This window comes from Pleurodeles waltl, chromosome 10, assembly GCF_031143425.1.
Source record: "Pleurodeles waltl isolate 20211129_DDA chromosome 10, aPleWal1.hap1.20221129, whole genome shotgun sequence".
NCBI lineage: Eukaryota > Metazoa > Chordata > Amphibia > Caudata > Salamandridae > Pleurodeles > Pleurodeles waltl.
Genome location: NC_090449.1, coordinates 305,017,751 through 305,033,031, shown reverse-complemented (window position 1 = coordinate 305,033,031; position 15,281 = coordinate 305,017,751). Strand labels below are relative to the sequence as shown.

The 15,281-nt window shown below is 44.3% G+C and overlaps 1 protein-coding gene across 1 annotated transcript in view; it reads right to left on the bottom strand.

Moving 5' to 3' along the window:
* Positions 1-15,281, bottom strand: part of NLRC3 (NLR family CARD domain containing 3) — a 376,757-nt gene that overhangs the window by 45,736 nt on the left and 315,740 nt on the right. The window contains 2 exon segments of the mRNA XM_069209220.1: positions 107-190; positions 3,375-3,458. Coding sequence (XP_069065321.1) covers positions 107-190; positions 3,375-3,458 — 168 coding nt within the window.

Below are 15,281 nucleotides of genomic sequence, written 5' to 3'. Positions count from 1 at the left end.
GGCTCTGTTCAATCTATGGCTTGCTGTCCTATAACTCTTTCCTCTGTTGTTCCTCTGATTTTACTCTCCCTTGCACTCGAGCCTCGTCCTCTTTTTTCACACTTACTTAATGTGAGTAAGGCCATGGTTTCCAGTCAGTGCAGTGGCAATGCAGATCGCCCCATCCATTCCCAGGGCATTCTCCTGCAGACTGTGAGCCAAAGAAAATAAAAAATAAAATGTTTAAAAGGTAAAGAGGGAGAAATAACAAGTGATATAAATAAAATTGGGACATGGTCCTAATTAAGAGTAAAATACAGTCATATGAAGAGATGAAGGCTGCCTGCAATCAAGGTATTATACTCAGGCGACAAAGAGGGCACAAGGAGAGAGTAGTATTAGGTTAAGTCATGGATAAACAGGAAAATGGAAAGGTGCAGTGAGATGAAGGGGGCGTTAGATGAAAGAGAGAGAGTAAGACTGGCAGACAAAGGACAGGAACACCTTTTGTATATGGGTACAGAGACAGAGAAGGTGTTGGCTTCAGCAAGTATAGCACTGAGAAAAGCAATAGTTTGGCTAGTGCATGCACAAACAGGCAAGTATGTGCACACAGATCAAAATGCCTGAAGACATTAGGGCCCATATTTATACTTTTCTTGCTCCACATTTGTGTCCTTTTTTTACGCAAATATGGCGCAATATTTATATTTTGACGTTAGACACGTCTAACGTCAAAATATTGGAGTTTGCACCATTTTTTAGATGCATGAACATACCTTGCATCAATGAGATGCAAGGTAGGCATTCCCATCTAAAAAATAGTGCTATCCCCATAGCCCCATATTTATCCCCCCGTGCGTGGGAGGAGGGGCCAAATAATGGTGCAAAGACATTAGGAGACCTGTTGACCCACTTCAGACACCATGGAATGGGTCCACAGGTGCCCGCCCCAAGCCCCAGGAACCCCCCTACTCCCACCAGAGGGACACCGGAGGATGGGGGACCCCATCCCAGGTAAGTAGAGGTAAGTTTTTAAAAACTTTTTTGACGTGCCATTGGGGGCCCTGAAATGGGCCCCCCTAGACGTCACTGGGTGCAGTGGCCATGCCCCGGGGACCCTTGTCCCCTGTGCTGGCCATTGGGGTGATGGGCATGACTCCTGTCTTTTATAAGACAGGAATCATGTGGTATGGATGGTTTTGCGTCAGAAAATGAAGCTAGTCGGGTTAAAGGCATTTTTTTGCCTCTAACCAGCCTAGCGTCATTTTTTGGTACACAACCCCCTTCTCCCATACCGCCACCCCACCTGGCTAACATAATTTTTTTACACTAGCCCACCCTTTGGCCTGGCTTGCGGGATTCCATAAATTTGGTGCCCGGCTGGCGCTCTGGAATGATGCAAGCTGGCGCTATACTTTTTTTATGCAAAACTACGTTTGCGCAGTTTTGCGTCAAGAAGTATAAATATGGGCCTAGGATTTTTGAGCTTGCATCTATAACGGCAAGAGAAAAACTTAAATTCTCCCAATGTAACTGTGACGAAGAAGACATACATGATTGTTGCACAGTCCATAAATCACTCTCGTGCATATGGATGGAAAATAAATTGCACCAAAACACCTGTACTTTTCTGCCTTACAATGCTGAAAAAGTTACTTCTTTTTTGTTTGCTGCTTTAATCTACTTCTTTGGTGTTTCGTATTCTGAATAAACAGTTTTAATTTACTATGCACTTTTTAGGTCGAACCTACCAGACAGTACAAACTGTCTGGTTGTCAAAGACCTATCTTCAGCTTACCAAGATCTTACAGCAGGCTAAAAGCCCGCCCACTGCTTACCATGGGTTGGCTTTGTTGCTACTGGCATTTGCTTGCTTATATTTTTGATAGCTTCCCATAAGCCTCTGGTGTTTGTCCCTTCTTTGGAGCGAAACCTCTTGATTTGTGTCCTTCCACTAATCACTATTAGGGAACTAATGTTTTATTTTATGCTTCCGCACTCCAAGAGTATGCATGTGTCTTCCAACTGTCTCCTTCATATGCTTCTCGCGCTCCTACCACTCTGTGCTGTTCTCTCGTGTTTGTCTAATTTTCTTCTCTCAGCACAGCTCTGTTTCTTATTGCTGGAGCACTTCAGAAGTGCATGTGTTTTTTAGCTGTCTCCATTGTGTGCTTCTCTTCTCCTTCCCACACCATGTTGTGCTCACTCTCATCCATGTGCTTCTCTTCTAGACCTCGAGCAACATGGTGCTCTTTTTCGCCAGTGTACTTCACTGGTGTTTTCACCCTTGTGAGCTTCTCCTACTCCACCCCCTCGTGCTGCTTTTCTGTTTCCTTCAATCCTTGCTCCTCAGCTACACCCACACCACTGTGTTCCTTTTTTTAAAAAAAATTGGCAATTTTGCGCTAAAAAATATTTTTTTTTAATTTACTGAACCAAGTGGCATTTGCCATCTTAGATTGGTAAAGAACAAATGAAATCAGGTGGTGCATGCATCGGTTCACTGGTGAGCACACGCCTTCTGGCACATGCATTTGTCAGTGGAATAACCTAAATGCACTGTAACTTTTTATTTTTTATTTTGTTGATGCTGCCCAGCGACCCAATGCTGTAGGGTCAAAAGCAATTAACAAAGCCAATATGGCTTTGTCAGTGCTTGTTTTAGTTTGCCCTACTTTCCCATAACATTTGTTTAGTCAGCTACTGTTTATTTTGTAATTAAGGCACAGAGAGTCAGTAGCAGTACATCTTTGTAGTTGGTTGTTGCAAAGTTAAGAAAATCACTGAAACCTAATCAGGCACTGTACTGCCTGACTTGAGTGATTTCAGTGAATATAGTAGGTGAAGCCCATGGGTGACACTACTGGATGTCATCAAATCAATCTTGTGATGAAGCTTGACGTGACTTAGACAACGGCAAATCCATCAACCCACACTATCTCCAGCACCCTCTATTTCTTGGTAAGCGAATAAATCACATTCATACATTCACATGTAACACCGGGTGGCTGATAATCTTTAAATCACCGAATAAACGAAGCGTTCAGAAAGACAAACCGAAAAATGCAGGGAGGTGCAAATGATGGTTGCACATTGAAAGAGAGGAGGGAAAAGAGATGCTACAGGAGGAAGCAGGGGAAAAGAATGAGCCTGTATGTTCCCCATGGGGCTGTCGGTGTAAACATCAACACATCATTAGGTTGCATCTCCCAACACGCAACCAAGAAATAGCCAAAAAGAGCCTTAACTAAATCGCCTCCAGACAACCTAAAATGTACTAAACAGAGTATTAAATGTCGATGACTGTCTCGTATGAGGTGTTCGAAGTCCTGCCACCAGTACCTTACTATTGTTAGATTTTGCTAAACCAATGATAACTAAATGCCACTTACTTCAGAATTCTCAAGCTGGTGTTGACCTTCAGCGCGTTGGCCATGGCCTTGGCTCCTGTCACTTCAATGGAGTTGCCTCGGAGGCTGCAGAGAGAAGAGGAGGAATATTACAAAGGTCCACTGGCACAGGAATGGGTCCAGTATACTAAATGCCACAGCATCTTAGTAGCTTTACCTCATGCACACAATTTTTAATACAAAAGGGATTTTTCATGTACCTCGGTCTCAGCCCTCTGATCTGCCTGTAGAAAGTAAACTACCCTACACTGCATACGTTTTTTCGATATAATGGACTGTTTGCATGCCTTCAAAAAGCTAAAAGCACCATGAGGATAAGGAAGTGGCAGAGTTCTGTAATGTATGGCTTACCCGGATGCAGGGCCACCCATGGCATCTGTGTTTCACTGACCTCTGCAAGATTGTCAGGTGGCATTGCATAGTCTTTGCCGCTCACTGACTGAGTCTGGGAGTGATTCATTATTGGCCTATACTCTATTATTGCTGTTGCTCTATCTTTGTCTTCTGGTCTTTTGCCAAGCCCAGTGACCATTGTCAAACTAGATCTCCCTGGCTGGTGTAACTCAAAGGCACGTAAGACAATCCTTGTGACAAGTGTTGTCACTGTCCTTGAAAGCACACAAAATACATACAATTGGGAGGTAACTGAATTGCCAAGTACCACATCTTTAGGATTTTACTTGCAGGTGTGTGGGTCGCCCAACAGTTCATGGTTTCTATGTGTCCTGAACGTTTACAAGGCGAAACAACCGTTTTTTAAGAGCTGTGTTAAGAGATCTCTGATTCATTATCGATCTCCATTCTACTGAGTTCTTCCTGATGAGAAAGAACCTCAAATGAAACCCCTTGTTCTGGTTTTACTAAGGGACAGGTTCTCGGGCTCCCAACATCCACTTGTTCTTTCACGGTTAAAGACTACTCTTCAAGAAAGGCTGCAATTATTACCGCAACACAGGAAGGGTGGGGGTAATCACAAGTCAGTGCCAGTATGAGGTCACTTTTGTCTGTGTTCTTGACCTCCTGGATGCCTCCCCCTTTTGTAGTCTGACTGTTGTGATCTTGATGCATCTCTCGTCTTTTGAGAAGGCTATCAAGGGCTTAATGTCAGGAATACTTCTGTTCTCACTGCTGTTGATATGGCTGATATCCCAGGTAGGGTTTGCCCTTGATTCTTAATGCCCGAAAGGATTGCTGCCCGTGTGCTTGAATAAAACTAAATTATTTGACTGTGTCAGTCTCAGCTTTCAAATCCTAAAGGGTGCCATCAACATGGTGGACAAACAACGACCTGCCCACAAATGTGCAGTCTAGAATATGATTCTGCACCTCAGGTTGAAATGAAGCACACTTTAGCCAGTCTTAATGGCATAGCTCTGCACCTCCCATTAACTGACGAAAATACTTGCTTTGATGCATCAATGGCAGCTTTAGGAGCTCACTCTCATTCTTGAAATATGACAATGGTCTCCTCTCTCTTCCCTTCTGGAATATTCAAAAGGTACTGGCCAATACCATTTCTCACTTTGGGATCATGGCGTCCTAAGATCGCAATTAAATGAGCGGCCTGGATGGTTGTAGCTGCCCGGGCGAGACCCACTTGCTCCGGGGAACCCAAGTGTCTTCCTTCACTTTCAGGAGGTTCATTACGAGGAGATGAGGGATTACATGAGCAGTGCTGAGCAGCTTGTTGAACGCCCAAAACTGCATTGGAATGGCTAATCAGACATGCTGGCATAGCCTGGGCTCTTAGTTCTTCCTCTCACTCCACAAATAATCCACTGCAGGTGTAGCTGTTGAAATTCTCTTCATCAGTTTTTTACATTTAAGAAAGAAGCAATCAGTTTGTTCAACTTGGACTGGCAGGACAAACCTTTAAAATGTTAGTCCTTTGAGAGTGTGACAACTAGAAATGTTATCTGGAGGGGAAGTCACGAGTGGCCAATCCATTTCCTCTGCTGGGTTCACAATGTAGTTGTCTCACTTTGTTGAAAAAGGGAAAATCCTTAAAGAAGCCAACCAAAGTTTTCATCTATAGTATCTGCATCTACTACACGTGGTGCTGATAAAGGCGGTGGATGGTAGGTGCAGTGGAAGCTGCAGTTGAAGTGGCAGCAGAAAGTGAGCAGATTCCAGTTGCGTTGGTTGAAATCTTGTATAATAAACGGTCATCTTGGTCTGAAGTTCTTTAATTAGGTCTAGGGCACATGCATGATCAGAAGCTCATATGAAGATTCCTCGCAATATGGCTCAAAGTATTTTACTGATGACCGCATCCAGGGAATGTAAACTATTAGGGTGTACTTAAGTGTTTTCCCCTCTGACTCCTTTTGGAAGTTTAGTCACTAAAGTGTACAAGACTGTAGTATGATGACAGTATGTGCCCAGGGCCCTAAAGGCATATTGTGGGTCCATTTTAGAGCCTACCTTGGGCACACTTATTTTAGCTTAAGCCTGAGGCCCATGCCCTTTTACCTAGTTACATGATTCATTTTCATTTATTCAACGAAATTCATTTTAGCATGGCTTGCTTTTAGCAGGGATGTTTTATTTTTCTAATCAGCTGCTGTCTGCGAAAGTGTTATTATTTCCCTTGCATGACATTTCACCATGTACCGCTGCCCAAGGCTGCTTAAGATAATCTATCTAGTATTGCTACCTCAAGAGCGCACAGCCAACCCCAACACTTAGACACCTTGCCACATCAGCTCTGTTTCTCAGAACACAACACGTTTTGTTATAAAAACAATACACAGGCCAAAGAAGGTTAGAGAGGTCACCCCAGCCAGAGGAGCCATCCTGTGCTGTGGGCCACTTCACTGCCACTTTGCTGACCTCAGTCCTCTCTCTAAAGCCAATAATGGAGACTGGGGGGCAGACTTCAGTTTTTCAGGTATGGGGGCGAGTGTTTCTTCCATGGACTAAATATGGGCAGAGAAGGGGCTGTCACCGCTATGCTACCATGTAGAAGCTAGATGTGTGGGTAGGAATACTTAGGTACAGTTTTATTCCAATATGCTGGGATTGTTTACCTGCTTTTCACTTATGGTAACAATTCTAACTGTTCTATGTTTCATCTTACTAATAATCGCAGCTCATATACATTTTCATAGATTGCTGTCTTTTCAATAAAGGTATTGAAAACTGTCCTGTATCTTTTGTCTGCCTATGTGTTTATGAGAATTGTGCAAACGAGAGAAAGGGGCAGGAGCTGCCAACCACGACTTCCCTGAGGAGTCAGAGTCTCATGCGTCAGGCTGTCACAACTCACCTTTGCTTTAGATTTGGGTGAGGTGGTCTTGGCTAGCCAAGAGGGCTAGACTGACAGCTATCAGACGGTGTGGGAACGACTCAGTCCCCTACATGCAGTGGCGCTGCCGCCCAAAATCAACAGTCTTATCTCCATGGCAAGAGTCCTCCGACAGGCCCTGTTCATGGCTTACCCACTGTGGTAGTGTGGAACTCTTCAGCAGGGCAGCAAAGTCCTGCTCTGGATCGGCAAAGTCGGGCTGCGCATGGTCACATGCAGCAGGATCTAAGTCCAAGTTTTTGAAGTTTTATGTTGGGGTTCAGCTTCTTTGAAATTTACATCTTTCCCCCTTTCTTCATCCTCCTGAAGGATGTTTGTCACAGCAGGCAGGACTCTGAAGCTAATTAACTCACAACAGGATTCATGGGAGTGACCAGAGTTCACACCTTCATGTCAGCCACAGTGATATGTGCATAAAAAGGTTAATCCTGGGCTCCCTGCCCTACTCTTTATGGTTCCCTTATCAGTCCCATCTCTTTCTTCCCGAGATGTGTCCAGGCCCCTTCCTTGCGATCTATCATTGAATCAAAGACCCATGCAAAGAGCATGCAGAGAGAGCCTGGCTCTCTCATTCTTCATTGCATGTCCCTCCCAGCTTACAGGAACACAACAAAACACACATCTGTATTGGGGGGTGGGGTCCTCTATGCCTCATAGTCTGACCAGGCAGGCCTGGGCTTCCCAAATTGGTTCCTCCACGCAATATACCAGTGTAGGCACACTTGCACTCAGTGTACATCCACAGCGAACTTGCTGCGCAGCATTGTTATACTCTTGTATTATACTAACACAAGCATAACAACAAGCAGCAAACGCATTCAGTCTGGCACTGTTCAATACTGCAGCCTTTCTGTATTGTACCAGAGTGTGTTATTTTGAAAACACACCCTGTCAGCATACACATTTACCACGCACACACTGCACCACACTTCACCCCTCGTGTAGTGGACTTCCTGTGAGCACACATGCACTCAGCACGTGTCCATCACACATGCTCTTCCACAGCTACCTGATGTAGGCCCGGGGTGAGTTAAGTACACAACAGCGGAACATTTAAAAAGAGGAGTGAGTCTGCAGGCCTCACTCCAGTGACACAGGGAAAAAAGGTCCTATTCACTACTACGATCACTACACGGTATGCTGCCACCACCACGCTTGAGCTGCTTAACTTCTGGTGAAGGCAGTAACTTTACCCCAATATAAGGGCTGCGCTTTGGGTCCCTCTCCCTGTCCAATAAGACAGCAATCCGTGAGACATTAATGTTGGGTCATCAATGGCAGATCCATCGATGATGGAACTGTTAATAGCTGGACTGTAGATGGTGGTGGTGTCAACAATTTGCGTGTCAACGTAGGCATCAACAACAATTTAGTCTTAAAGATTATGAATTTTATCGAGCAGGACTGACTTTGAGACCCACATGATGTTGGAACCAACGAAAATGGCAATGGCGTCACAGTTGAAGATGCTACAGGGATCTTAAGTGGAGGTTTAATTTGTGCACTACATGATGAAGGCTTGCATTCATGTTTTTTATCCACCTGCTGTACATACTTTTTAAGCAACTTAGCAGGGTGTTCCAGTGAACTGATAGACAACTTTCCAAAGCTAAAACATGAACCTCCTTTTGGAGAATCTCCTGTCATGGGACCTCTTTTGACTCTGCTTGGTAGAAGTGAAATGCTCTTGACTGACTCACCCCCAGAGGAAGAAACTTTCTCCCTCTTATAATAGTATAGCACCCTCCTTTTCGATCCTGGAGCATCTTTGAAGAGATTTATTTTTACAGGATTTACAGGGTAAATGCATAGAATGCACTTTTTTGTATCAATAGCTTTAAAAGGCTTAAAAGGAGTTTTCTTTGGGAGCCTGATATCCTGGAAGAGGAGGACATGTCCTAGTCCAAAGCCCACAGAGACAGACATTTAGGGAGAAAAACTGTCAAAGTGGATGGATAAATCCAGAAAGTGCCTGGAAGTTGGAAGAATCATTGTACTGTAGCAAACTAAGCACAGCTCAATTGTGACTCCTTGCACTCACAACGTTTGGTAAACATCTGAGGAGCAATGACCTCTAGGGGGAGTAAAATTCATACACTTCGCTGGTCAAAGTTTGGGTCTTTTCATTTGCGGTGGAAATAATCACTAAACTTACATTATTTACAAGTTGTACTTATGGAGAAAATAAATTGGACAATGCTCAGTATGTACCGGAGGCTCCCACTTTGATAGCAGGGAATATTCAAGCATGTAAAACTAAGAAAAATCCAATGCCAGAAAAAGGAAGTCACTATTAATGTAATGAACAACATTTGGTAGTACACAACTAAGGCCCTCAAATAGTAAATTATAGGTGAATGGTTCACAAACCCTTTCCTCAAAGATTTCTTTTCATCTTGTTTCTCCCACAAGGTGATTGCGGCCAATTTTACTTTTATGTCAGCGAAGTGGTTGCCGACATAGGGTGTTTATTGAAGTTCATACCCATTGTTATACACTTTAAAAGGGTTGGCAAATTGAAAGGTATAAATATTTGAATCTCCATTGATGATTCGAGTAGATCAATGACTTAACATATCAGTACTATCTTACTGAATATTTGAAGGAGGTAAACGTAGAGATAAATGTTTACTGAAACATGACATTATCGATCAGGTTGCAGGGTTCACCCCACAGGTTTCCTTGATTGTTCTATTGCCTAAATGGGAAATGAGGGTCTAATTAGCATGTACATCTAGCAGCCAAACTTTACCATTCAAAGACAGCGCTAACTTCGTATGATACACCAGCTGAACAGTGCACAGTTCTAGTCCAAATTCGACCTCATAATGGTCTATCATCATTTGGAACAGGAGTAGTAGTTACGCTACCTAACTAATGTTTTCACCCACAAACCTTGGTTTTTGTGTCTCACTGGCAGCTCAAATATTGCAGGTAGATATCTGCAAGGTAGTCTTAGACATTCCCATTGGACCTGGCCCTCTCTGAAGGGTCACCATCAAACTGTTTGCTTTCACCCCTCCTGTTTTCTGAACCCATTTTTTTTGGCTTTTAGGACTTTGGGCACTTTACCACTGCTAACCAGTGCTAAAGTGCTTGTGCTCTCTCCTGTAAACATGGTAAAATTGGCTTACACCCAATTTGCACATTGAATTTAGTTGTAAGTCCCTCGTCATGTGGTACTACATATACCCAGGGCCTGTAAATTACATGCTACTAATGGGCCTGCAGCACTTATTGTAGTTTCCACTTAAGTAGCTTTTTTTGCCTGTGTGTGCAGTTTTGAAGTGCCACTTTGACCTGGGAAAATAAACCATTTGCCAGGCCTAAACCTTCCTTTTTAATACACGTCACCCATAGGGAATGCCATAAACAGCCTATAGGGCAGGGAGCTCCGTATTTAAAAAGTTGGCCATGTGTTTAAGTTTTACATGTCCTGCTAGTAAAAAACCCTCAAATTTGTTTTTTGGTACTGTGAGGCCTACCTCTCTCACAGGATAACGGTGGGTTACCTTATTACACGTAATAACTGATAATGTTTGATTGGGAGCAGGTGGGAATGTTATGTTTGCTGTCTGAGGAATCATAATTTAAAACCCTCTTTAATGGTAAAGTTGGATTTTAAGTCAGAAGTCCGAAAATTTTGTACCTGCAGGCTCTTCCTGAGTCACATGAGTAGGTGTAGTTGTCAGTTTGTCTTAGTATATTCTTCCCTGACAGTCACAAAATAGAAGGTCTGGGTATTGGCAAGATGGGCCGTCCTAACTTGTTGAGGGGGCAGAAATGTCACGTGTCACACTTGCACTTCAGAGGCACTGCATCTGCTCAAATACAAAGGACTTCACACTAGCACATTCTGCCTGCCAGCAGACTGGGACCACAGCAGGGAAGGCAGGAACTTCCAGACACCACTGGAGGGGGAATACTCCAGAAGTTTCTTCCACTTCAAAGTGCGCACCAGGTCTAAAAAGGGGATTCTGACCTACTTTCCAGTACTCTTCTGGACCTGTGTATACTACTATAGCTTTAGAACCCGCTGTAGCGGGTTCTACCGGCTATTAAAGACCCACTCCCGCATTAAAGGCCCGAGCCGAAGGCGAGGGCCTTTAACAAGGGAGAGGGCCTTTAATAGCCGGTAGAGCCCGCTACGGCGGGTTCTAAGGCTATTAGAACATTCTGCCACTCAGGGCAGAATGTTCTATTAAATAAAACAAATTCTTCACAGGGCCTGAGGGGATTAAAATCCCCTCGGGCTCCGTGAGGCTTTGTTCACAGCTGTTGCTGTGAACAAAGCGAACATTGGAATGTTGGCGTTGCTGGCTTTTACCGGCCAGTAAAAGCCAGCAGCACTCAATTGTTTTCAATGGAGCTGCCAACGTTCCAATGTTCTAACAAATAAGGGATGCCCTGCTGCCAGAGAACTACCTTGCTGCTCGAGGCCTCCCAGTGCTATAACATTAGTCCTTGCAGCCCCTGAGCCCCCCTCACAAAAGTGATAGGTGGTGGGACTGGGAGGGGGCCCCCCTTCATTTCCTTAGCGGGGGGCTCAAGTTTTGTTATGCCACTCGGCCTACCTTGCTGTCTGAGACAGAAGACTGGACCTGCACCCTTTATCTCAGGCTGAAGGGACTCCAAGGGTCAGCTGACTGACCTTCCGTTCTGAGCTACAGGGACACAAGCTCCAGCAGTCCCACTGCAACTGCCCAGCTGAGTTGATGCACTGGATCTGCCTACACCTGAATGAGCCCTGCTAGCCTCTGCTAGAGCAAGTTCCTGATACCCAGGAGGTGCCTCATACATCTTGGACTTTTGGTGTGGCATCCGTTGAGCTTCTCCTTGAAAAAGAGGAGAAATCCAGAAGTTGTGGGCTCCTTGCGACTGCAAATGGGCCTTTTCACCCCAAGATCTTGCTGCCCGCACCGACCACCAACATGAGCTAGGGTGAACCTGTGTCTTTGCACTTACAGTGACCGCCAACAACGACCGGCAAGGCAAGATGTACCCTTTGAGCTACAGTATCCATAGGCCGTGGTGACCGCCAACACGAAGCTCCAGCAACGACTGTCCATGACTCCCGATAGGATCTTCGCTCTACAGCAACGGCCATCCACAATGCCCAGCCTCCTCTGCGTACTACAGCAATAACCAACTGCGATGCTGACAACCACTGTGTCCTGGACTCCTCGCACCTGACTTTGAGAATCTCACTTTTTTAGCAGGACTAACCTGGTCCCTGTATCTGGCCCGCACTCCATTGCGGATGGCCTGATCTTGTGACTTTCACCTGGCCTCGCATAATCAGATAACCGCAAGTGGTGCTTTGAGCTTTTAGGCGCTATACTTGCTGTAAATCTTTGAAATTACATATTTTGTTCTACTGTTTGGATATTTGTCCTTTTGGTATCAAATAATTTATTACATTTCATAAAAATTTCCTAAATTGGCGTAGAATTTTTCCTGAATTACATTTCCACTTTATTACTGTTAGAGGCAATGTGTAACTCATTTATGTTGCACACAAAGTTAAGTCTGGCTGCTTTTTGTGCCACACTACCAAAGGGTTAGTTACAGATTGATTTAGTATTTCTTGTGGTTCACCCTGACAAGGATGGTGGTTGTTGCTTGAGAAGGGCTCATATCCCCTTCAACCAGCAACTCAATTTCTCACATTAGTGCTCATTGGTGGAATTCAGGTACTTGTATTTACACAGTTCTGTTGGATATATCACCCTAAGGGGGGGGGGGGTTGTCTCCAAAACATTTTGCCTACTTACCTCCAATTTGTGCTGAAATTTGTTTTCTTGGTCTTAGGAATCTGTGCACTTTACACCTGCTAGCTAGTGTTTGTTCTCATTCCCCTAAAAATAGTTTGGCATATATCTAATTGACCTACTTAATGTACTTATATGTTCCTTGCAGAGTGGTATACCACATACCTAGGGCCTTTAAATTAGATGCTACCAGTGGGCCTGCAGCACTTTTTGTGCCACCTGCTTAAGTAGCATGCTAAAACGTGCCAGGCCGAGCAAATGCAGCCTGTGTGTGCAGATTTGAACTACCATTTTGACCTGGTTGGTCCTGTTGCTTGCGAAGGGCTCACATCCCTCTCATCTAACAACCCAATTTATCACACTGGTGCTCAGTTGTGGGATTTAGTACCTGTATGGGCACAGTACTGTTAGATCTGTCAATCTTAGGGTGGTCTTCCATAAACATTTTCCCTACTTACCTCCAAATTTTGCTGAACTTCATATTTGTTGCCCTTAGGACTCTGTGCACTTTACCACTTACAATCAGTGCTAAAGTGCTTGAGCTCACTCCCCTACACATGGTTTGATTGGTATATACATAATTGGCAAATTTAATTTACAAGTCCCTTGTAGAGTGGTATACCATGTACCCCGTCCTGGAAATTAAATGGTACCTGTGGGCATGGAGCACTTATTGTGCCACCCACTTAGGTAGAATCCTAAAACATGTCCTAGGCCTACCATTGCAGCCTGGGAGTAGTTTTAAACTGCCATGTCGACTTGATATTTAAACACCCTTTCCAAGCTTTAAACTCCTAAGGTAGGCCCTAGGTAGCCCAGAGGGAAGGGTGCTGGGCAATTAAAAGGCTGGACAAGTACTTTTACGTTTTGCATGTCTTTGTACTAAAAACAACTCTGAGGCCTACCCCTCCCGTTGGTTAACATTGGGAATTCCTTATTACATCTAATACGCTGTAGTTCCTAATTGGGAGCGGGTAGATATGTCATGTCTGGTACCTATGACTCTGCAGTGATAAACCCTCTTTAATGATAAAGTTAGATTTTTCATTACAATTTTGAAAATGCCACTTTAAGAAAGTTGGCATTTCCTGCAGTAGCCCTTTGTCCCTACAGCCTTTCTTCGGTCAAATAACTGGGAGGAGTTTATAAAGTCTTACTGTCAGCTACACCCAGACAGTCACAAGATAGAGGGATTAGGTGTGCCTCAATGGGCCATCTGCTGTCAGAATGAGGGTGGGGGTCGGAGCTGAACAAAGCCCCACTTACAACTGAATAGCCTGTGTTCCACCTTCACACAAAGGGCATAACGACTCTCCAGCCAGCTTGGAGTAGGGGCAGGGGAGTCAATAAATTGTATGCACTTCCAGAAGCTTCTCCCACCTTGCAGAAGAAGGGTGCCAGGGTAAAAAAGTAGGACCTTCAGACCCACCCTTCAGTACACTACACACTTCTGGGCCTATGGATACTCTGCCAGGAAGAATGACTACTTGAGGTACCGCCAATCTGATGGACTGCTGCTCTGGAAGACTGCTGGATTACTGCCCTGTTGCTCTGCTACCTTCTGCCTGGTGGTACGGACAGGATCTTCAAATATATCAGGACCTCTAGAGTGAGTCACATGAGCTTCTTTGCTTGCCTCCTGTTCACAGCCACCGGGACACAAAAGGCTTCCTCCATCCTAAACCAACACCTGGACCCAGCCTGAGTGAGTCCTGACCCTCCAATTGGCACCCCTCCAGTCCTGGACACTCAGAAGTGGTGCTATAGGTGCCCAGATGCCAAAATCTAAAAGTGGAGACTTTGAAAATTTTGGGGTAAAAACTGCTCTGACAATCAGGAGGAGACCAGGAACACCCGGCTCGTCTACACACTGAGGTGCATTGCCGATCAGACTGACTTTGAGGCTTCTCCAGCTACTTTCTTCTCTGCAGCAGCAAATCCATTTCAGTGGGCCTTCGCCAGTGGGGATACAACCTTGTGGAACTGTCTTCGGCTATAGCCCTCTGCCTTTTCCCACTGGAGATTTTTGACTTTCATTTTGATAACTAAGTCTGAACGCAGAAGTCTTCTCTGCAGCTTCCACCCAAGGTCATCCGACGACCATGCTCCCTCCTCGAGCTCCTCCTGTAGTCTTGCCTCGCTGAACTTACCTTCTAGGAACATTTTCTTCAAATATTTTTTCAAGTCTGAAGGTAAGCACTGACTGGGCCCAATCAAATTCTTGTATCCAAACCAAAATTTATTGTGGTTGGCCTTAACTTCTGACTTTAACCCAGTCTTACACGACTAGAAGTCTGAGGTTGGCGTTTGATCTTTTAGGCACTAGTTTTTACTAAAACCTTTAAAAATTCATAACTTTGACTTCATTTATTGAATTTTTGTTGTTTTGGTGTAACAAAATGTATTAAAGTTTACTCTATTTATTCCAAATTGGGTTGGGATTTTTCTTGTGTTGTGTTTTCACTTTATTACTGTTTGTGTGCTGCATAACTCCTTTACACATTCCCTCTAAGTTAAGCTGGATTGCTTTTTGGGCAAGCTACACAGAATTAGGCAAAGATTAATTTTGTGACTTTTTGTGGCTCATCCTGCAAGGGATGATGGCAGTTGCTAGACCAGGGCTCACACCCCACTCAACCAACAACCCTATTTTTCACAAGTACTATACAAATGTTTGTGTAACATAAACATGCCACTATAACTAAATTGATACCTGATTCTATTTCTTTTAATTCTCCTTGATTGGCCATTTTTGCTTCTTCCATATTCACTGCCACTCTACCTCCTGTCTGTGCATCTGACCCTACCAAC